General features: G+C 38.4%; 5 protein-coding genes and 1 long non-coding RNA gene across 20 annotated transcripts in view; 3 read left to right on the forward strand and 3 right to left on the reverse strand.

Moving 5' to 3' along the window:
• The first annotated feature begins 89 nt into the window (after positions 1-89).
• Positions 90-2,845, forward strand: LOC144473231 (28S rRNA (cytosine(4447)-C(5))-methyltransferase). The gene is made up of 8 exons (XM_078186921.1): positions 90-314; positions 474-607; positions 686-760; positions 834-1,210; positions 1,276-1,443; positions 1,501-1,696; positions 1,770-2,138; positions 2,220-2,845. Exons 1-8 carry the CDS (start codon positions 215-217, stop codon positions 2,685-2,687), a joined length of 1,887 nt encoding a protein of 628 aa, XP_078043047.1. The 5' UTR covers positions 90-214; the 3' UTR covers positions 2,688-2,845.
• A 71-nt stretch (positions 2,846-2,916) lies between these two features.
• Ccz1 (vacuolar fusion protein CCZ1) lies at positions 2,917-5,361 on the reverse strand. Of its 2 annotated transcripts, XM_078186923.1 has the most exons (10): positions 4,991-5,355; positions 4,790-4,884; positions 4,618-4,711; positions 4,341-4,556; positions 4,098-4,273; positions 3,872-4,015; positions 3,660-3,805; positions 3,320-3,584; positions 3,122-3,249; positions 2,917-3,052 (listed from the first exon to the last, which is right to left on the reverse strand). In XM_078186923.1, exons 1-10 carry the CDS (start codon positions 5,063-5,065, stop codon positions 3,000-3,002), a joined length of 1,392 nt encoding a protein of 463 aa, XP_078043049.1. In that variant the 5' UTR covers positions 5,066-5,355; the 3' UTR covers positions 2,917-2,999. The 2 variants fall into 2 exon arrangements, with proteins under 2 accessions (XP_078043049.1, XP_078043048.1); XM_078186922.1 differs by having other exon boundaries at positions 2,995-3,249; positions 4,991-5,361.
• Positions 5,362-5,667: 306 nt separating this feature from the next.
• Der-2 (Derlin 2) lies at positions 5,668-9,469 on the forward strand. Of its 2 annotated transcripts, XR_013494526.1 has the most exons (7): positions 5,668-6,146; positions 6,248-6,313; positions 6,387-6,554; positions 6,624-6,746; positions 6,807-6,970; positions 7,043-7,198; positions 7,889-9,469. XR_013494526.1 is itself a non-coding variant. In XM_078186930.1 (6 exons), the coding sequence occupies exons 1-6, from the start codon at positions 6,054-6,056 to the stop codon at positions 7,143-7,145; spliced, it is 717 nt and encodes a 238-aa protein (XP_078043056.1). In that variant the 5' UTR covers positions 5,669-6,053; the 3' UTR covers positions 7,146-9,469. The 2 variants fall into 2 exon arrangements, 1 of the variants encoding a protein (XP_078043056.1); XM_078186930.1 differs by having other exon boundaries at positions 5,669-6,146; positions 7,043-9,469.
• LOC144473234 (protein phosphatase PTC7 homolog) lies at positions 8,908-11,117 on the reverse strand. Its single transcript, XM_078186927.1, has 5 exons — positions 10,537-11,117; positions 10,234-10,413; positions 9,954-10,152; positions 9,606-9,862; positions 8,908-9,094 (listed from the first exon to the last, which is right to left on the reverse strand). The coding sequence occupies exons 1-5, from the start codon at positions 10,757-10,759 to the stop codon at positions 9,045-9,047; spliced, it is 909 nt and encodes a 302-aa protein (XP_078043053.1). The 5' UTR covers positions 10,760-11,117; the 3' UTR covers positions 8,908-9,044.
• Positions 11,118-11,405: 288 nt separating this feature from the next.
• LOC144472140 (uncharacterized) lies at positions 11,406-15,367 on the forward strand. 3 transcript variants are annotated; one of them, XR_013494389.1, is made up of 5 exons: positions 11,406-11,611; positions 12,528-12,664; positions 12,734-14,879; positions 14,981-15,136; positions 15,228-15,367. It is a non-coding gene; the product is annotated as an uncharacterized LOC144472140 (long non-coding RNA). The 3 variants fall into 3 exon arrangements; XR_013494390.1 differs by lacking the exon at positions 12,528-12,664 and having other exon boundaries at positions 11,407-11,611; XR_013494391.1 differs by lacking the exon at positions 12,528-12,664 and having other exon boundaries at positions 11,407-11,611; positions 13,659-14,879.
• Mmd (disintegrin and metalloproteinase domain-containing protein mind-meld) overlaps positions 11,610-20,690 on the reverse strand; it is a 49,717-nt gene continuing 40,636 nt past the window's right edge. For 7 of the 11 annotated variants that reach the window (XM_078184913.1, XM_078184912.1, XM_078184914.1 and 4 more), the window contains 6 exons: positions 19,234-19,389; positions 18,071-18,139; positions 15,874-16,010; positions 15,186-15,618; positions 13,959-14,147; positions 11,610-12,454 (listed from right to left, as the gene is read on the reverse strand). In XM_078184913.1, coding sequence (XP_078041039.1) covers positions 11,881-12,454; positions 13,959-14,147; positions 15,186-15,618; positions 15,874-16,010; positions 18,071-18,139; positions 19,234-19,389 — 1,558 coding nt within the window. In that variant the 3' untranslated portion in view covers positions 11,610-11,880. The remainder of the gene's footprint in view (positions 12,455-13,958; positions 14,148-15,185; positions 15,619-15,873; positions 16,011-18,070; positions 18,140-19,233; positions 19,390-20,690) is intronic. The other 4 variants (XM_078184918.1, XM_078184916.1, XM_078184915.1 and 1 more) reach the window with 4 other exon arrangements.

Genomic DNA, 20,690 nt, shown 5'->3' on the forward strand with positions numbered 1-20,690 from the left:
AACCCAGAGACGTTTTTATTCCTACGAATTGCTAGAAAGTTTCATTTTCTCAATGTTGGTCACATTACGAAGTGCATCGCGCGCCGCCGTGCGCGCATGTGGTTAAGTTGAGTGCTGGTCTTGTAGTACACGCTTAGTTTGTATTTACAAATAATAGGTTATATTTGACGCGTGTTCACATTGAAAGAGTTTCAGTTGGAAAAGCCGAATCAAGATGGGACGGAAAGCAAAATATGACGGGACAGCTGTTCCGACTGGTCCTGGAAGGAAAGCGAAGAAACAGGGTGATCCAACATTTCCAAAAGGAGTTCTTGGTACATACTATTTTCTATACGAGTTCTTTAATATACTTATGATGCTTTTTTTTCTATTTAATAATCTCAATTAAATGCATTGTGCTGAGTATAATAAAGTATAAAAGTCAATCAAAACAATAATGTGAAATATTTAAAATACTTTACTCCACTTTATAGTCAAAGAAGAAACAACATTGAGTCACCGCCAGAGGCAACGTGCAAAAAAAAGACTATTGAAAAAGCAAAATCTGAAAGAACAGGCAAAGATATTGCAGAAGAAAAAGAAAGAGAAACTTGAAAATGCAACAAATGTAAATTAATTTTTCATTTAATATTTATAATCTCTATGTTATGAAACATAGATTACAGATGTTTTTTCTTGTCCTTAGAGTATGAGGGATGTATCCAAACGTCTAAAGAATATGAAGCAACATCAGAAGACAGAAAATACATTAAATGGAAAGGTAAACTTTCTCATTTCATATTTAAAGTCCCCATGTTGTTGGTAACACTGATTACTTACGTATTTTATTTCAGAATATTGAAGATGCGTTGAAAAAGCCAAAGAAAAAAAAGAAGTCTGTTAAATTTGTACCAACTAGAAATGATGATTCCAATGATGAAGATAATGAAATGCAAATGAATGATAGTGATAATAAATCAGAGGATGAAAAAATCATACACAATGGACAGCAGAAAAGTGTAAAAATGAAATTATTAGACAATGATACAGATGATGAAAACGGTATCGCGGAAAGCGACGAAGAACTTGGCAGCAATGGATCTGATCAGAGTATAGAAACCGATGAGGATGAAAATATGGTTCAGGACAAAGATACGGATGCAGAAGATGATGATTTGCTGCCTATAGAAAAAGCGAATAAAAGATTAAAGAAGAAACAAGCAGAAGAACGGTAAATATCACTTCGAACTCAATAGATCTAAATGTTTCCCTTATTTAGTTTCTTCATAATTTTAGAAAAATGGCAGAAGAAGAAATGAACGATATGATAGCTCAGCAATCTGATTTTACCTTTCCAACCGAGGAAGAACTCGCAAATACTGTTAATCTTAAGGATATCCAACAGCGAATAAAGGACGTTGTTATGATCTTGTCAGACTTCAAAAGATTACGCGATACCAACAGGTATATCACTAACTAGCTACAGGTTTGACAAAGGCACTCATATCTCTTATTTTATAGGTCTCGTTTGGAATACATGGAATTACTTAAGAAGGACCTATGCATTTACTACAGCTACAACAACTTTTTAATGGAAAAACTGATGCAGATATTCCCACTAGATGAACTACTAGAATTTTTAGAAGCGAGCGAAGTTCAGAGGCCAATGACGTTACGAACGAATACGTTAAAGACACGTAGACGCGATTTAGCAGAAGTATTTTTGCTAATTAAATCTTTTTTGTTCAATCTTCCACTTAGACGATTTATTATCAATAATTATCTTCCAGGCTTTGATAAATAGAGGAGTCAATCTAGACCCAATAGGGAAGTGGACCAAAGTTGGATTGGTAGTGTATTCTTCTCAAGTCCCAATGGGTGCAACGCCAGAATATCTGGCAGGTCATTACATCCTGCAGGGTGCATCTAGTTTTTTACCAGTTATGGCTTTGGATCCAAAGGAGAATGAAAGGATTCTGGACATGTGTGCTGCACCTGGTGGAAAGTCTTCGCACATAGCGGCGCTCATGAAAAACACAGGTGTACTCTTCTCGAACGACGCAAATGAGGAAAGAATAAAGGCTGTAGTTGGTAATTTCCATAGACTTGGCATTGTAAATTCCGTTATTTGTACCTATGACGGTCGTAAAATGCCATCGGTAAGTTACTACACTAATCCAATAATACTATATGCGTATTATTCGGTTATTTGTAAACTTAACATATTTGATTATTTTTAGGTGATCAAAGGATTCGACAGAGTCCTTTTGGACGCACCATGTACTGGTACCGGTGTTGTTTCCAAAGACCCTAGCGTCAAGACCAACAAAGATGAAGTAGACGTACAACGTTGTTGCACTTTACAAAGAGAGTTACTTTTGTCAGCTATAGACTGTGCGAATGCTCGTTCAGAATCTGGCGGAATTATCGTTTACTCCACGTGTTCAATTCTGCCCGAGGAAAACGAGTGGATCATTGATTATGCTCTTAAGAAACGTGACGTTCGGCTAGTGCCCACTGGTTTAGAATTTGGAACCGAAGGTTTTACCAGCTACAGACAACACAGATTTCATCCCTCGCTAAAGTTGACGAAAAGATTTTATCCGCATGTGCATAATATGGACGGTTTCTTTGTTGCAAAATTGAAGAAATTCTCAAATATTGTTCAGAAAAAGAAGGATACGGAGGAAGAAGAATCACTCGATTAGAGAGCTATGTTGGAATCTAATAAATATTTTTAGTGTAATGACTGAAATATTCGAAGAAAACTCACTGATCAAGCAAGTTTTGAATATATTAAAAATATATATATATAAATACGTATGTACAGAATTTATATTTTACAGTAAATTTTATGTATAAATTATGTAACTTTCTATATGACAGTAATACACGTTGAGATAAATATATACATATATATATATTTATATATGTATATGTATGTATAGTATTATTTGCGATCAATTGAAATGGTTTAACAATCGTGTGGAACTTTACGAAACTATATGATACTGCGGTCGTTAATGAAAAAATATACTTTTCAGTTGTTTGTCGCACAGTCTTTTTACCTCATCTGAAAAAGATAGAATGTTATTAAGCGCCGATACTTGTTGGTAAAACAAGTAGGGTATTGAGTACGTACCTTCTATCTCAATTAAGTTTGCACTCTTTTGCTGAATAACTACGAAGAATTCTCTCAAATTAGATAACTTCCCTACAACCCAATAACCGCTTACGGTTTTTATCACAATTTCACCAGCTTCTCTTAGTCTGTAACAAAGTAAAATACATACTCCAATGTGCAAATTAAATTATACTTAATCTAACACATTATACCAACTTATTCGTGTCATTGTATATATCAGTGATAACCCTCAATACTTCAGATGTTGTAAGTATGTTAGTACATCGTCTAATATCCAGATGTATCGTGCTTTTATAAGCTAAATTTAGTTTATTAAAATACAGGTACTTTGTACAAGACTCTGGTGTGACTACTACGTGTTTAGCACATTGTTCTGCAACTGAGCTGACAAGTGTAGTTAATTGTGGACCAAGGAAACTGTCGAGACTTTTAAAGAAATCTATCAACAAATTAGTTTTACCTGCAAAGAATGCATTTAGTAATTTCTTGTGTCTACGAAAATACAAACATCGACAATCATTTTTTAAATACTCACTATCTACGAAAAGACATATCGTTGCGCTCAATGCCCTATAAACTACTAAATACAAAGAGATTGGTTTTGTGGAATAATTTATAAACACTGTTGGAGACTTTCCAATCAAATTTGATTCATTGATATTAGATGGGCCGGTAACGAATCTGCAACGTTGATGTTTTGTAAATTAAGTCTCACTCAAACAAAAAGTATTACATTGATATACTAACTTTCCATAGTGTGAAGTAGTAAATGGCGAAGGAGAATTTCTGGGCATTGAACCACCATGCAATTCTTTTTCAAGATGAGCTTGTAAAAGTGTTCCCACCAAATAATTATAAACCACTTGCATATCTTCAGGTTCTAGGCCACTCCTGTGTATGAATATAGTATTATTGTTAACGCTTGTTATGGATATTATTACTGAAAATATAATTAATGGTTATTATTACTGACCAAACAACTTGATCATTGTACAGAAATGCTGTATACATGACTTGAGAAAACATAGCTTCTACGAGATTCATAAAACATTGCACCCGTAAAAACGTTGCCTTATCAAGAGGTAAAAATTGAAGACCTTGGAATACATCGAGAATGTCGCTGTTATGTATTTTTAAGGACATGAGATACTGTGAACAAAATGTATTGTATCATTGATAACAAACAAATTCTGTTAATCAATGAACATATATTTACCCTAGAGTAAAAGTGTTCTAGCTTATGTTTTAATAATGTAGTAGAGCCATATTCTGGTTCATTAATGATTGTCTCAAAAGAGCCCATGAACAATCTAAACATAACATATGCTTGTTTTAATATAGCTTGACAAACACTGCTATTCACTTCATCGTACTGATATTCTATGTATGTCTTTCCATCTTTTTCTTTGCACACATATGGCAGACCAATAATCTGAAAATTAAAGGTACATATTTAGAATCTAGTCAAGTATAAATTATTACCTACAACTTACCATTACCATCCAAAAGTTTGGCTCTGGTTGGTAATATATTTGTCGAGTTTTATGCGTGTGACAATAATTACAGGACTGTCCAGGATTGAAGGATCTAAGGACGCGAATCCAAAAAGATTTGTTAATTTAATAGACTACAAGCTTCTTGACATTTATAAAAATGTATACGTACTCTGCAAACTTAATTATTGCTTCGCTGAGCCCTATATTTTTAATTTGAACATCCAAATCCCTTTCTGGATGATAGTAAAGTATCTTCTTATCTTCCTGCGCAGAGGACACAGAATAACTCGTTTACACATTATAAATATTGTATGGAAGGAATCGCGATTTCAAAACATTATTTTTTTACATCCAAATTTTGTGTACTTGCCTCCCCTTCTTTTTTGGCGTACGTTCCATTAAATATATAAAAATGTTCCAAAGTAGCTTCGGTTTTCGATGTCATTTTGACAGATAACAAAATGTAATGGTACACTTGCTATTCTACTGTTAACAAGAAATATTAAACTATTTAAATATCTAAGGCCGCAATAGTCAACGAAGCTTTTAATATATTTAGTTCCTCGTTAACATTTCCAACGATGACTCAATAGAATAACCTAAATTTTTCGATAAAATCCGATAAACTGATGTCAGATGTTGACAAACGTTCAGGTGGCAGCACTCGCTTTTTAACTTTGCGCGGGAATATTATACAAAATTTCACTACACATACGTACTAAAAAATACAGAATTAGTCTATGTCAAATATGTTAAGTACTGAAATCTGATTGATTACAATCGCTACACTATTAATGATTTTCCTAAAAAGAAAAAGATTCGTATCTATTAATCGAAGTATTCAATGATTCAATATCAGATATCAATGATTAACTGAATCTCGGAATATTATTTTCATTGAATTTTCAAACTAAAAAGACAAATGATTTCCAACAAAATACTAAATTAAAGATGCAAAATTGAACCACACGCTTGGATAAATTTCATTGCGTTAACGTCCACAGTCCAATCATTGTGTTTTTCATTTCCATACTAAGCGTTCTTCTATACACTTTGTACGGAGTGTGTGTTGTTCGGTAATAACCTGTCCGTTTCATATCCCGATAACCATTTTGATGACTTGTAGATTTTTTAACATGTAACCGCTGGGCATAATTTGGAAGATTTTAGTGGTGAAGAACACTAAAGAAGTATTATCGATAGTGCAACGGTGGCGAAATCGAGAGATTCACGTCATTCGATCGGGACGAGTTTCACGTATTACGTGTACGAAACTAACGAGCATAACAAATTTGTCGTGATGTGGGTAACGATTACATTTAGATAACGCACAGTGACGAACAACATGTGACGATTAATTCAAGTGGAAGAGAAGAGAAGCCTGGAAAGAATATTGGTCTTTCGGTGTACGGAAGATCTGAATTATCACACCGATGGCCTTTCAAACATTTCGAGAAGAGTACATGCAAATGCCTGTGGTGACACGAGCTTATACAACAGCCTGTGTCATCACCACTCTTGCAGTGGTTGGTAAAAACAATTGCTTCACAAAACTTTTGCCATGTATAACAAACACACCGGTGTCCACAAAGTGATCATATTCTCATCGGATTATTTCTTGTTTTAGCAACTAGACTTGGTATCCCCGTTTCGACTATATTTTAATCCTACACTGATAATAGAACAATATCAGGTAAAAAAAAACGTTGTACAATAATGTGTACGTACCTGCAATGGCTTCATTCATACAGCATCGAATGTTTCAGATATGGAGATTAATAACGACATTTTTATTCTTTGGGAATATGGGTTTCAATTTCTTCTTCAACATGGTTTTCACATACCGATATTGTCGGATGTTGGAGGAGGGTTCATTTCGTAGGAGAACAGCAGACTTTGTGATGATGTTCATATTCGGGGGCACATCTATGATTGTATCCTTTAATATTGGACTAGTCAGATACTTTTTATAAATGTGATAATTTTCTGAACGAGATCTGTAGTTCTTTGGATTTTTTGTTAACTTATTGTTCCTGGGTCATGCGTTTACAATCATGTTGGTTTACGTGTGGTCGAGACGGAACCCATTCGTTAGGCTCAACTTTTTTGGACTGCTGAACTTTCAAGTAAGATCAAGCAAGCTTTATTAAATTTAGAGAAAAATTACTTTTCCGTGTCTTTTTTAGGCTCCGTATTTGCCTTGGGTACTTCTCGGTTTCACTGTAATTCTTGGTAATACAATATGGGTAGATCTAGTTGGTATGGCAGTAGGACACATGTATTATTTTGTAGAAGATGTATTTCCACGTTTAAGAGGAGGTTTCCGAGTTCTTAAAACTCCGCAAATACTGTAAGTTTTACCAATGCATGAAGAAAGAAATGCGTTTGATTTATTTACAATGTTATTGTTGTTTGCCGGTAGTAAAACTTTGTTCGACGCACATCCAGAGGATCCAGACTATACCCCACCACCCGAAGACCGTCCCGAGAGATTTAATTGGGGACAAGAAGCCAATGTGCAGTGATTCGAAATTTGAAGTCCTGCTTCCAAATCATCTCTTACTGATTGGCATATCAAGTAAACTTTTCTATTATTAGATATACAACATTGTTCCTTAATTTCCCCAGTAATTAACAGAAGTACTAAGTAATTACCATTGTCTACAATACTATGCGAAGTATAGAGAATACCTATAACGACGATAAGACTTCCAATTTTTTACAGGGGTTACAATTTTTCACAGAAAACTTCGGTATTAAGTGTAATACACGTTAATAATTATAAATGGAAACAGTATTTCTCAGATAATCGACAATTGTGATACATTTATTATATAATACTGACGGTTTTCAGAATTGAATGCATAAAGTGAAAAAAAAAAAACATATTTCGTGTTCTGTATTTTTGTATTTATTTGTGGTGATTGTAATAGGTACATAATTTGCAAAACACCTACAAAGTACAAAATTTATAGTAGAATTGTAAAAAAAAAATGATTTTAACCGTCTTATTTCTCACTTTTCATTATTTTATTAATTAAGAGAAATGTATTTAGTTTCCATAAATTTCATTTAATGCTGTTTTCGTGATTGATACAAATATTGTGCACAGTATAAATTTTTGCTACACTATTGTGCCTGAATAATATACAATTTTAACTAAACATAGAAAGTTGCAACCCTTATGTCCTTAATCTGCAATACCTTCTGCTAAAAGAACAGATTGTTCGCGCAACAAGGTATGCACTAATTTTGTTATTTTTTCCAGAATTATGAAATTGAAACCCCTGATTCCAAAAAGAGTTCTAGTGTAAAAACCTTTTGCTATCGAGCGATGTAAATATTTTTATTTATTCAGCCACTTTAGACAAGTTATTGAGTTTTTATCTCTGTTGATATCTGATAATGTATTCGTCAGCAGAATTCATAGTACATACTTGCTAATGACGATAAAATACATCACAGTCTTTTTTTCTTTTCTATGGGCATTTGATAAAAAAAATATTACAAGGTACTTGTGAGTTATAGTTTCATAAAAACCAGTAAATGTTCAATAAACTGTAATATAGCATTGCTTTTTCTGCTGGTGTTTGTGGCTTGTATGTATGAATGGGAAACAAAGTCTATAATGAGTTGTAATATAATATATATACATATAATATATACATATACGTATTCTAACAGAATACATGCGTTTAAGTACATTGCGTTACACACAGTGTATAGTTATTAATGAAAATTGATTTATTTCTCTCTTCGTTTGATGACGAAAGCTGTGATGTTTTCGTGAATTGCCAATCAAATGAATGCATCCGTAATGTGTACCAGAGAAATACATTGGTCAAACCTTTATGACAAAATGTATGTCAGCGAAAGAAGCCATAGATCGTTGCAATGAATTTCCACCTCCATAATTATTTGACTTACCAAATAATAGTCATTTTGTAAATACTAGATAAAATTGTTATTTATATGACCATTGCAATTAAATAAAATGGTTCAACTTAGTCTGACATATTACTGTGTGTATACATTGTATATCATTGATATGTGCGTGATAGTATATACACACGTGTTTAGCTTATTTACAGAAAAGATTCAATGCATTTATCTCTTATGATTAATTTTTTATAATATTTCTTACAGCTTACTATCAGATTTTTAAACATTTTATCCATAATGCATTACAGTGTTGCCTAGTTATGTTATTGTGCTATAGAATACATAGTTATAATATTGTTTAGTCAACAATACGTGATTGCAAATGAAATTGATAAAATAGAGAAATTGATTTACAAAACCATTTATTTCGATTTAAATAATAAATGATTATCATAACAGGATATAATGATGTATAACTAGGTACATATACGCAATGACATGGACTATAATACAATGATCAAGATTCTATTGTACATATTATATTATATTGCCACTGTTGCTAGAAGCACTGTAATGTCATCTGGCTTACCACCTGAAACACACAAAAAGAAAAACACATTTTGGATACACACCGTCAACAATATACTTGAGTTATTTCTAAAAAATAAATTGCCACCATTAAACATATGCATCCAGTATAAGTAAAAATATCTTGTTTATTTACATCTACTGCAAAATCATTGGCTTTTCGTTGTAGGTAAAATATTAATTATTTTATCAAGCAATACATTGGCATATGCTGCTTGTTTTAAGTGCAAAAATTAAACAATATTTAAGGTACTATATAGAAGGAGGATAAAGTTAATACAAAGTCATCACCAAAGTATAAGAGATAGGTACATACGTAAGACATAAGAAATTGTGAAATGTATGCTATGAATAAATTGTATGTATTTTTTATTGAAAAGCCATTTGTATTGTAAGTAATCAAAAGAGCGTCTGTAATGTGCAGTACATCTATCTGCTATGTACTAGACAATAATGTCATTCAAAAGCTATCGATTCTTCTGTGATATCTTTGATATATTAATAGGATTGCATACCTATAGTGTCAATTCCATTCTCTCTAGCACTTTGGGCGAATGGAGACATAAATGCGCCGTCGAAAGCTAAGCTACGAGCCATCCAGGCTATTGAATTGGCAACTCCTTGTATTTTGGTAGGATCTCTTTCCCCTTGGACTTTACGCATTTCTGTGATAAGCAGTTGGTCAGGCACATTATCAAAGACTCCATCAGTTGCTAGCAGAATCACATCACCATCTTCGACCCCAAAACTCGATGTATCTGCAGATTCCGGACTAAAGCAAAAATGGAAATTTGCTACATGTATAGAACACACAGTTCCTAATAATCTTAATGCTCCTTAGAGTTTCTGTTTCTATAATATACCTGTCGCTAAGTACGAGACCAGAATGTCCTGGAGGTGGAAGAGACAATTGAAATGGAGTATTAAAGTAGTGTTGCTGTTCGGAAGAACGATGAACTACTTCCCCTTTCCTTACAACTACAAAACCGCTATCGCCAATATTAGCCGCGTAAATGCTGCTCGTCTCTTTATTAAGGACTATAACGCATGCTGTGCTGCTACCTGAAACAACATTTTTCAATATTACTGTGCAATGATTTTCTAAATGGTCTTAGTAAAAAGTACATAAGGCGTCCATCGTACCTAATATGGGTTGCTTATTTTCTAATAATTCATAGTAGCTACGTGCTAATAAACCAGCTGGCTCGGAAGGTGTGAACCTGCCCATAGAAACTAGTCTTTCACAAGTTCTCATTAAAAAGCTAGAAAACTCTCCTGGATCGATTCCATAGTGTCTCCACCCCCCTACACCATCTGCTACGCCTGTAAACCAAATGGATAGAGATGCATCAAGGAAACGGAGCACAGTAGAAAAAAATGATATTCACTGGTTGGAGAGTTCTATATAAACAATGGGGGAAGATTATAGTATATGATTAACATTACCTATCACTTCAACAGCCTTGAATTTGGCACTGAACCAGGCATCATCACCAAATTGGCCCTTGCGTATACGTCCTCGCGAGAAGTCTTTGGGAAAACCACATACTGCTGATATAAATGATGCCTCGCGACGTTTGCTCACAGGGTCCGCGCAAGCTGTATAATTTGATATACCATTCCATATCGCCCGAGACAGCAGCCTCCCGGTCCAATAAATGGACTGCATCGTATGGTGAGACTCAAACTTGTGTGTCGCACATCTTTATAAACTAAAGAACACTCTACGTGAATCGTGCGGCACGATTCAAAAATGTGTCGGAAGCATGTTTCTGAAAGGGGGTCTGAGAAACGATGAAACGTCAATTGGATCAATCTTCGTAGTTCTTTTTTGTGTCGCTCGGCATTTACTCAGCCACCGTCCTCGGAACACGATCCACGGTTCACGTAACGAAGATTCTTTACTGTGACTCCTATGTAATCAAATTTTGTATTCCTTGCTGGGGTAGAAAGCGAGAAAGTCCATCCAGCAGCGCTCCGTTATCAAACCAACACCCTGAACCATCCTCAGTGTTCCTATACATACCATTAAATACAACATCACGCAGCACCTTTATAGAGAGGAACCTATGTATGATGTCCTGCGAGAACTAATTCGCATTGCGCATGCGTTTGCAAGTAGACTATTATGAACATAGTCGAAGGACTTATTATTGAAATTTATTTTTACGATTATTAAACGATGGATTCAAGACTAAATTAAAATCGAGTTAATAAAGTTAGTTGCGATTCTCAAGTGCTGTTCATTCGATTATCGAATAATTCTGTTGCGATTATCGAACACAGTTTCTTCGATTATTGAACGAACTATTGCGATTCTCGAAGAGAAATTTAAATTTATTCTTGGCTCCTCGTCTGTGACAATCCTAACTGTGGACGATGAACTTTAAATCACTTGGGGAAAAGTTTTAGAGATATTTTGATCGTAGAAACTCGTTAGGAACTCAATACAATATACTGTTTTATGAAAGAAACGATGGAAAGGCAATGAAAGAATATAATGTAGTGAAAAGGTTGAAAGGTAAGTATGTATATAATGAAGTTACAGCGACACGTATCTTTGAGTAAATCGCTTTACTAATGTTTATTAATAAACATTTCATATAGATTATTTTAATTCATTATAATTTAATACCTGTCTGCTGATGTTGTTTTCTTGTTGTTGCTCTTGCGCTGTCGCGATCGAATAAGTTTATCGTTATATTTACACTATTCAGTATAAAATGCGAGTTCAAGATTAAATCACACCACTATGTTTTATGGACACTATCTGTCATCGATTAATAATTATCAATGCTTGTACTCGGGAAAATGCGAAGGGGGCAGTAGGGCAGTATTTTCGTTATCACTAGTGTTGTTGGTATTTAATTCTTTAGGGGAACCATTATTTATGTTACAATCTAGACTAAATGTATCGTCTAGTGGGCATTTGTTAATATTAGGCAATTGATTAACATCGATTCCACGAACGTCAGGGAGGAGCTTTTGTTGTTGATGGGATTGAGCATTTTCAGTCTCGTCGTTGTCGAGACCATTGTTGTCAGTATGGGGTGGGGATGGATAATAGCCACGCTGCTGTATTGGCAGTTGTTCCACTGGCAGTTGGTGTTGATGCTGTAGTGACGACTGCTGCGGTTGCTGCTGCGGCTGCAATGGCTGTGCATGTTGGTGATGGTGTTGATGTTGTTGGTGCTGCAACTGCTGGTGGTGTTCGCATTGGCCATGAAGCGGCTGCAACAACTGCATCGTACCACCACCAGTCATTGCAGGTGGCAGTGGAGGCGGCGGCTGCTGCGGTGGTCGGTGCTGCACTCCGTCCTCACTAGTCCATCGGGCTAGTTGTTGAGCTTGAATAAATGCATCACTAGAAAATAACAAGATTACACGAGCCCATTGGATCTATTCCACGACCACTAATGCTGCATACGCGCGTCTAGGCCGCGGTCACGCGAATATACTCGCCTTCAGCAAGCTCCTAATCATTGGACTTGGCCTCTTACCTCATTAAAGATCAGTACCACGAGAGCACACACTCTCTACTTGGAACGGCAACTCTTTCCAAGCTGCATACAGGGTGAAAAAAATGCTTTACCTTTTACAATCTGTATATGCTTTGATAAATCTAATTTTAGCCTTTTCACAGGTGTTCTTTTCCACAAGAGGAACGTAATCTAGGGAAAAGGAACTGCTCGTTTAATGGATGGTCGTCAAAGCCACAACATACCCTGCACAGTTGGACAGAGCTGCTCTATTCATAAGGGTTTCACTGTCCAATGAGTAACCCTCTGCATGATCCACCGACTAATGTAACGCACGTCTATGTACACAGTCATCTTCTATAGAGAATGTAATAGGTTGAAAAGTACTTAGCAACAAAAGAAAAAGATGACACGTACATATACCTACGTAGATGCACGTTGAATACACAGAAAGCTGTCTAGCCATCGTGCGAAGCTCAATGCAATTGTACGATCGTCAAGGAAGGAAAGCTTCAGATAAGGATGAGTGCCGGATCGTTCTAGCGCGTCGTAAACCGCAGACAATCTTAGTCCCAAAGTCTCAGTGTTTTTGCGACAGGCACTGTTTAGTAGTCGGTATTGGTATCGAATGAACACGCTCTATAAACGTATGCTTGAGCGCTAAACAGGCGACCTATAGTATTCTAATAGACCCGAAATAACTTGCTAGCACATTCACAGCGCATTGCACAAGCAGTTGAAGCGGCAGAGTAGTAAGCATGCGAGAAAGTTGATGTATTCATCCCGCGCCCGACCATGTGATTTGACTTCGGCTAAGCTAGCGGATTTCATCGAATAGAAAAGACAAGGAGTATGCCGAGTCTATTTATATTCCGTTTCGTATTTTATTCATATTTGGAGTAATATTCTTCGAGGTAGCCGTTGTCGTTTCCCTAGCCTCAAGCACCAATCCTTATCTGAATGGATAGCAGTGATGGAAATTAATATGGGGCAATGCGTTATTCGCCTATTCAAGATTATATCTCTTCCTTATGCAGTAACAAAGTGTTCTATGACAATAAAATGATTGTATTTTCAAATGTTTTCAAGAGGAAGAAACATTTGGACCTTGAAGAAGCTGGACATAGCCGCTCGCTATTCTATTCACGTCGCGTGAATTAGGGAGAAAAGTGGATTGCGATCAATGATCATTGATAAACGTGATCTTGGTTTTCAATGCTAATCGGCTGGAACTGGCTTGCTGAGAGGAGACTTGCTGAGGGGATTGTATGCGTGAAGGTCTTTAACGATCACGGGTTGGTGTTCAACTACAATTCAGTGGGTTCTCTGACTACCTACGGAGACGACAAGCCCGTTTTGTTTTTGTATCGAAAGAATCTGCGGAGATACCTTCCACTATCGGGCGTTTCACCCCTAGCATTTGAGCCTCTGTCAGGGTCGGCAGTTTCATAGATACCCTCCTCCACTTGCATTTGATGGGAGTGTTGAGAGTGCTGGTGGGTGCCGTAAGGACTTCGAGATGACGGCTGACGGCACCGACCATAGGTATCGTCGCGGGCGCGGCTACACCTTCTGCTTCTACGTGGGAAATCGAATCAGAAACTTCTTTAGAAGTCTATCCGATGGACGGTGATATTAATCATTACATTGTCCCTGTTCGCGAATAACTAACTGTCCTATTATTGAGAGTCTCTCTTTCTCTGCCTCTGCGAGGAGTCAAGAAAGACACGCACAGGTCATTTCACGGCGAATAACATTTTCTTTGATCGATTCGGCGTGGAATGATCCACGCATACGGTATAAACAGACTCTCCATCATCGAATATCGGTGCGAGTGAATTCCTTGCCGAAATGTAGCTGACGAGGTGGCCCCGTGTGATATACAATCACCACTACGCTAACGCTACTTGAGCGTGTCTGATGGTATGGTATTATCTCGTTGTCTCTCAAGGCTGCTCCTCATGACCAGCACCGATATACTGATTTCACATGAATTACCAAGGAAACTCTGTATTTCCAATCTCCCAGGATCAGCAAGATAAGTTTATTCAACGAGATGATACCCTGTTACTATATTCCTGACAGAAAGTATTCAATTCAACTCATTTAGTGCCCATTTTTCGTTAACGACGAATTATGTATATTTTCATTTAATTATGATTGAATATTTTCTGCTAGGAACAATATAGGTGTAATCCAAAAAGCGAAAAGGTACTAAAAGTCTGACCAGAGAAGAGAAAATGTAAGCAACGATAACAAGTACAAGAAACGCAACAATAATTGAGCTGCATCAGCCGGTGTGAGGAGAGAGTTAGTATCCTCGAGTTCGAATAAAAATAAGGATACGATATATTCCGAATATTGTTAACCATTTAGAACTTTCAGCCCAATAAAGATTGTTCTCATTTTAGAACCAGACAGTAACCACAATCTGAATCTCGGGGTCTCTCCGAAGGCCAGCTGAGAAAGGGATGATCGCGAAGCAAAAAACAGCCGATCGAAAACGATGTGGAAGCGACGAGAGAGAGAGAGAGAGAGAGAGAAGAAGAAGGTGGAGAAAAGAGAATGTAAGCGTGGCGGATGAAGCTTTTCGATCTTTCGCTTATCAGTTCTTACCCTTGAGAGGATTCGCTACAAACAGACGAATCTATCCTGTAGTGACGATCGGCCTCGTTCTCGGATATCCGCATCTCCTCGGAGCCACAGGGGCTCAAGTTGATCTGGCGGGGTGCGTTACGCTGCAACTGCTTGATCAGGTCCTCCAGATTACGGATGCGTAGTATACTGCAGGTGGCCTCTCCTCTGCCATCATCGCCATCTTGGTTGCCGCTGTCGTCATGACCGTCCATATCATTGTGGCAGGGGTTTGGATACTCGCATTCTGATAGAGTTTTGCGCGGGATCTGGTCAGTCACCAGGTTTCCGCTGGTGGCACTTGTTCCGGATAGCTCTTGTCGAGTCTTCGCATTCCTCAGGGCCTCCATAATGTTCTCGTGATAGCCGTTCAACCGATTCAGAGTGCGTTCCAGGTTCCCCGCAGCACCTCCTTCTGTACTCCAATTATAATACGGGTTATAATCTTCTCAGCTTCTTGGTATACAATCTACCAAACATGGAGGGTTGGTACACAGAAACTAAGACCCTAATATGAACCATATGTAAAGATATCGGCTTCTTCATACTGAAAATGTATCACGAAACTAGAATCCGAGCTACAGAAATAGTTTATTTTTAGGGTTGCAGCGTTACCCTCCCTCCATAAGTTTGGATAAACCACCAATGGGATTATCAGTTATCACAGTACCGTAACCACGTTGTGTTTTTAGAATTCCTTTTTGCTTCGGTCTGTTCATTTGCAGATCAATGAAAGAGACAACATCCTCCCCTATTGGGCCGCCTTCATCCTCGTTTATGCCAGGTGTCCTCATCAGCTTATGATCCCTGAAAATGGCCAGACAAACAAACAATTGGCATCTCGCACTTTTGTTGATTAAACTGATTCGTTTATCTTATGTTTAACAACCAATTCCCGGTGTTGCGAGTGCATCGCGAGGTTTAAGAAACGAGTTTACTTATATGTATATCTAGAATTGAATACGATTGTTACTCTTTCAAGTGACAGATAAGACATAGTTCAAATAAAGAGAGATGGCAAAAGGTATAATTAGCGTCGGATCTACATTTCTTCCCTTCATCAATTTAGGTAACTTGACTTTCATTCAACTCGTTTCTCCGCCCACGGATATCGCACAGCACCCACCGCTTTCTTTTTTGGTCGCTAATCAAGCTACCAATTAAAACGCGGCACGAGGCAGCAAGAACATGAGCGACGTCCGTGAGCGCGTGGCGGTCTGTAAACACCATGAGAGATGTACAGGACGATTCAGAGATTGTTCTATGAACAGCTGTGCATTTCAAGGAACACGTGTCTGTTGTATTTGAAACTCTTGTGGCTGACAACACCAATTTTTCATTTTCGACAGTGGTTGTCTCTCTGAACCATCGTACAGATTCTGTGTCACGTTGTTGCATGTGAATGGCAGAGATGGATCTACATATTTGATTATTATGTAATCATTTCAATCAAATTTTTTCATTCAATTAAAAAGAAACTCGCCATTCCATGGACAACAATCTCTGCAGGTCAAGAATAATAATAATAATAATAATAATTATCAGTTTTGTTTAGTCGGATTCAGAGCGAGTGCAACTATTAAGCGAACAGCGTCTCAAGATTTTTGTACAATGTAAAACTAATACGTTCTTCTCTTGTGAACGGCTCGAGGGGATAAGAGAAAGTAATGTAATGCATGCTTGGGGTGTGTTATATTTTTATGTGAGTTTTGAATTCCGATGACGTGTGCGACAAATTCAAACGAAAACACATGCTGTGCCGAGGGTGAAAGAGAAAAAGAAAGAGAGAGAGAGAGAGGCAGATGGACATAGAAATAGAATACCAAGCAGCAATTCTACGCATGCATTTTCTTCATTTCTATCATGGACTGAAATCACAGCAGGTGTATGTTTGTGTATGTGTGTGGTTGTGTGTTTATAATACCATCCGGAGTAGTGTAGCATCGTTACAGAACTCTGTTTGTGTCACACTATTCCGTATTGTACTATTTTCACGCGAGAAACTCAGAGTATGTCCTCCTTAGTGTCGCACAACCTAAAATTTTTACAGAAAAACAGCAAAGAATCCTAAAACTGCGACGCTGGAGAGGGAATACACTGTACAAATATAAAATGTATTGGCCGATGCTGAACAGAAATAGAAACGAGAGAACGGGCAGTCAGAGCTACACGGTTACGACGAAAGACAATAGTTTCTACTGTAGTCTATGTAGATATCGATGCGATGAAAACATGGCCTGTATCTCGGAAGTGAAATGATTGCTCTAACACACGGTAAAATGCCCACCTCGTGACGTCTCGAAGCTCGGTCCAAATGCATCGTGCCGTTATGCGATATGCTAACAGAATCAACGTCTTGATCTTTGTTACTTTGACACAAGCCGGATGCTTGTCAGGGATGTCAGTCTGATTGAATTGTGTGTCAGCGAAATTGATTTGTAAGATCAGCGAAATTTAAGCGAAGTACCGTCGTCGCAGTATCAAGTATCAGAGTTAGAGTTTACTATTATATGTTTTTACAGGCCCTCGCGCAAACATGGTCGCGTCGATCTACCGTGATCGCATATGTTCTTATCCGAGTCGTGTGAGCGAGTGAGTGTATCTCTCTCTCTCTCTCTCTCTCTCTGCCTCGAAAGACCCATTTCCTTTTATATTGTATCGTGTGGTCCCTTTTAGGGGCAAGAACGGTACAAGCCAGGACTCCATGGAGCTTATGTTTCCCCTGAACCGAGTAGAGACCAACGTAGAGACATCCTATGGATCCTGGCTTGTCCTATAGGGACAGATGAAGGGACCAGGTGGGTGTGTTCGAGTCAGAGATCATCGATCAACTATGGTGACATAACGGCGAGACACATGAGACTTACTTGAATCTTGGCTCGTCTGCGGTGGTGACGTTATTCGGGTGAAACACCACGCGCTGGTTCTCGGTGCGGCTAGAAATATACTAATATAGGCATGCCGCGGGTATTCCACGATCCTAGAACCCTTTGCGGTCGGGTTCCACTAGGGAGCCCGTCTTCAAGGGACAAGCAGCGAGGCGATCATCGACCGCAAAGGGTTATTGAAAGCTGTGTAAAGAACGGAGCGCTCGCGGACGGTGTCTTTAGCATGTTCTTTTGCCCGTGTCCCGAGAGACACGACGAGCCGTCTTTGGTTTCACTTTTCCAAATTATCAAACTCATTGGAAGGTACCGTCATCTTCCACCGAGTACAGAATATTAGCTGCGTTTGGCCAGACGACTCGTCGGACACGGGCCGATGGTGTCTGCTCTTATTACACTCTATCGAGCAAGAACGGTTCTTTTCTCTTTAATGTCTGTTATCTCTCTTGCGTTGCGGGAGAAAACAATCGACGACTTGCAAACGAGACCCTCTCTGTTGATGTCGAATGAATGCCGTGTGAACGTGAACTCGTGTGACGCAGAACATTAATGGAGAACCAATAGATAAAGTAGAAGCGAGATGTGTGTTTTTGGCGATCGTTGATGGATCATTTTCCAACACTAGTCTGTAGCAGGGGTCTTCCCTAGACTGCCTCTGAGAAGCGTTACGTATTGTATACATACATACATACATACATACATACACACATACATACATACATATATGTATATATAGATACATATACATATATGTATATATAGATACATATACATATATATATATATATATATATATGCATATACATATTTATATATGTAGAGATCTATCTTGTCTGCTCATTGTATGATTAGAAGCTAAATAACTGTCAAGGGGAGTAAAAGTTAGCGCCAATTTGCTTGTGAACGTACATTGAGCAGGCAAACAATAGAGATGTAGAGAAAGCTCTCTCCCGAGCGTCGACCTGAAGCTCTCCAACAATATCAAGAGGAGAGATTCAGGTGACTGTACCGGTGCTGTTTGGGAGCCTTCCTCGAGACTACGAGTCGTCGCTGATGGATCTAGATGCCGCGGCCTACGTGTGTTGTTATTCTAGAGATCGGCGGATCGATCGAGACAAAAAGTTTATTCGCGCGTGTTATCGTACCTGTAATTAGGCATACTGTTGAAGTCGAGGATGTCAGAGTTGATGGTATCCAGCACCTCGTGTTCCGGACGGCGGTCCTTCGAAACGGTGGTGTAGCTTTTCGGCGGCGTTTTCTTCCCGTACGGCAGTTCGTATTTCTGGACGGTGCTCTTCCTTCTGCGAGAAAACGCCGGATTACGAGACAGTCAGTTTCCCGTGATCGGCGACACACACCATTTAGAAGACACATCATTTAAGAAGCTCATGCAGACTACGGGCTGGGAAAATTCTTCGTTCCTTTTAGCGTGAAATCTTTAGATAGACAGCATACGTGATCGGATACCAGAAAGATCTAACAACTTTCTGTACCGATATTGGATCATCTTCGGTTTGTATGTCTCAGTTAGTCACGTATACTGTCCACGAGTCCTTTGAGAAATTATAAGTTTAACGTGCGCCGTTTTCTATCATAAATAAGCGCAGTCCGTTCGGTTCGAGCTTCCGATCAACCTGTAACAACTGCATCATTCTAATGAGTAATCACGGTTGTAGATACGTATTTCGATTTATCTATTAAAAAACACTGAAAAATGTCGACGGTGTTACAATCATACTTCACCAGTTCTACTATGTCTAATTCTGGTCATAATGTTTGCAGATGTCACCACTCAAAGAACGATCACCGAAGTTACACGTCAGAAGTAACCGAACGTACTGCTTGCGTGATTGCTCCAATGTTGTCTGATCTAGCGAAGCATTTGCCGCTGATCTATGGGGATCCATGGGGTCGTGGTAGCATGCATAAAAAAGGAAACAGATAACCAGTTGAGTGATGCGTTGCCCGCAGCTGGGTCTTTTCAGCCACTCTGGGACCAACCGCCCTCCGCTGCAGTAACCATCAACCGAAGTCACAGAATCGAATAAGTGAGAGAGAAAGAAAAAAACAGGAAGAGAACGAAAGTGAATCTATAAGTTGTACAGTTGACGACAGAGCAGTAGGCTTCGCCCCTCCTCTATCCTTTCTCACCGGATCAGAGTATGCGAGTATGCGTGTCCTCAACAATACAAACTTGCTTCTGCGTCGCTGTTGCTCCTGTGGTTCGCTTGCACAGAGGTGCAACAAGCTCTTCGAGTACTAAAGACAATTAACTGATTAGCATTCGGAGCATTGATTAATTGTTATCATCGTCTTTGACACCTCTGTGGCACTCGCGGACCGGAGCAAGCATTTGTAAAATGTTCAGCCGACAATGCACAGGGCGTATGGAAAACCCCTGGACCCTGTTGCCAGCTGTACATTTCTGCATCCATCGAGGTGTGGATAGCAGTATTTTCTTGGAATGTTAAGACTGTTACAATCGTATATAAACACGACTGTGAATGACCGTCGGTTAAGGAGAGTGAAGCTTCTGTGTGGACGATTCTGCGAAAGCGTTAGAGTCAACATATACCCTGATATATCCGGGTAGCCAAGTTTG

The sequence above is a fragment of the Augochlora pura genome, chromosome 7 (genome assembly GCF_028453695.1).
Source record: "Augochlora pura isolate Apur16 chromosome 7, APUR_v2.2.1, whole genome shotgun sequence".
Classification (NCBI taxonomy): domain Eukaryota; kingdom Metazoa; phylum Arthropoda; class Insecta; order Hymenoptera; family Halictidae; genus Augochlora; species Augochlora pura.

Bases quoted from the DNA above. Each gene is read 5' to 3' on its own strand.
- LOC144473231 (XM_078186921.1), top strand. From the start codon at position 215: ATGGGACGGAAAGCAAAATATGACGGGACAGCTGTTCCGACTGGTCCT. The intron at 1,444-1,500 runs GTATATCACTAA...CTTATTTTATAG, and splicing joins AGATTACGCGATACCAACAG to GTCTCGTTTGGAATACATGG. The intron at 1,697-1,769 runs GTATTTTTGCTA...ATTATCTTCCAG, and splicing joins GTAGACGCGATTTAGCAGAA to GCTTTGATAAATAGAGGAGT.
- Ccz1 (XM_078186922.1), bottom strand. From the start codon at position 5,065: ATGACATCGAAAACCGAAGCTACTTTGGAACATTTTTATATATTTAAT. The intron at 4,712-4,789 runs GTACGTATACAT...TCGCGTCCTTAG, and splicing joins GCAATAATTAAGTTTGCAGA to ATCCTTCAATCCTGGACAGT. The intron at 3,250-3,319 runs GTTGGTATAATG...ACTTTGTTACAG, and splicing joins ATATACAATGACACGAATAA to ACTAAGAGAAGCTGGTGAAA.
- Der-2 (XM_078186930.1), top strand. From the start codon at position 6,054: ATGGCCTTTCAAACATTTCGAGAAGAGTACATGCAAATGCCTGTGGTG. The intron at 6,555-6,623 runs GTATCCTTTAAT...CGAGATCTGTAG, and splicing joins TCGGGGGCACATCTATGATT to TTCTTTGGATTTTTTGTTAA. The intron at 6,747-6,806 runs GTAAGATCAAGC...TGTCTTTTTTAG, and splicing joins TTGGACTGCTGAACTTTCAA to GCTCCGTATTTGCCTTGGGT.
- LOC144473234 (XM_078186927.1), bottom strand. From the start codon at position 10,759: ATGCAGTCCATTTATTGGACCGGGAGGCTGCTGTCTCGGGCGATATGG. The intron at 10,153-10,233 runs GTACGATGGACG...ATGTTGTTTCAG, and splicing joins AAATAAGCAACCCATATTAG to GTAGCAGCACAGCATGCGTT. The intron at 9,095-9,605 runs GTATGCAATCCT...TGTGTGTTTCAG, and splicing joins GAATGGAATTGACACTATAG to GTGGTAAGCCAGATGACATT.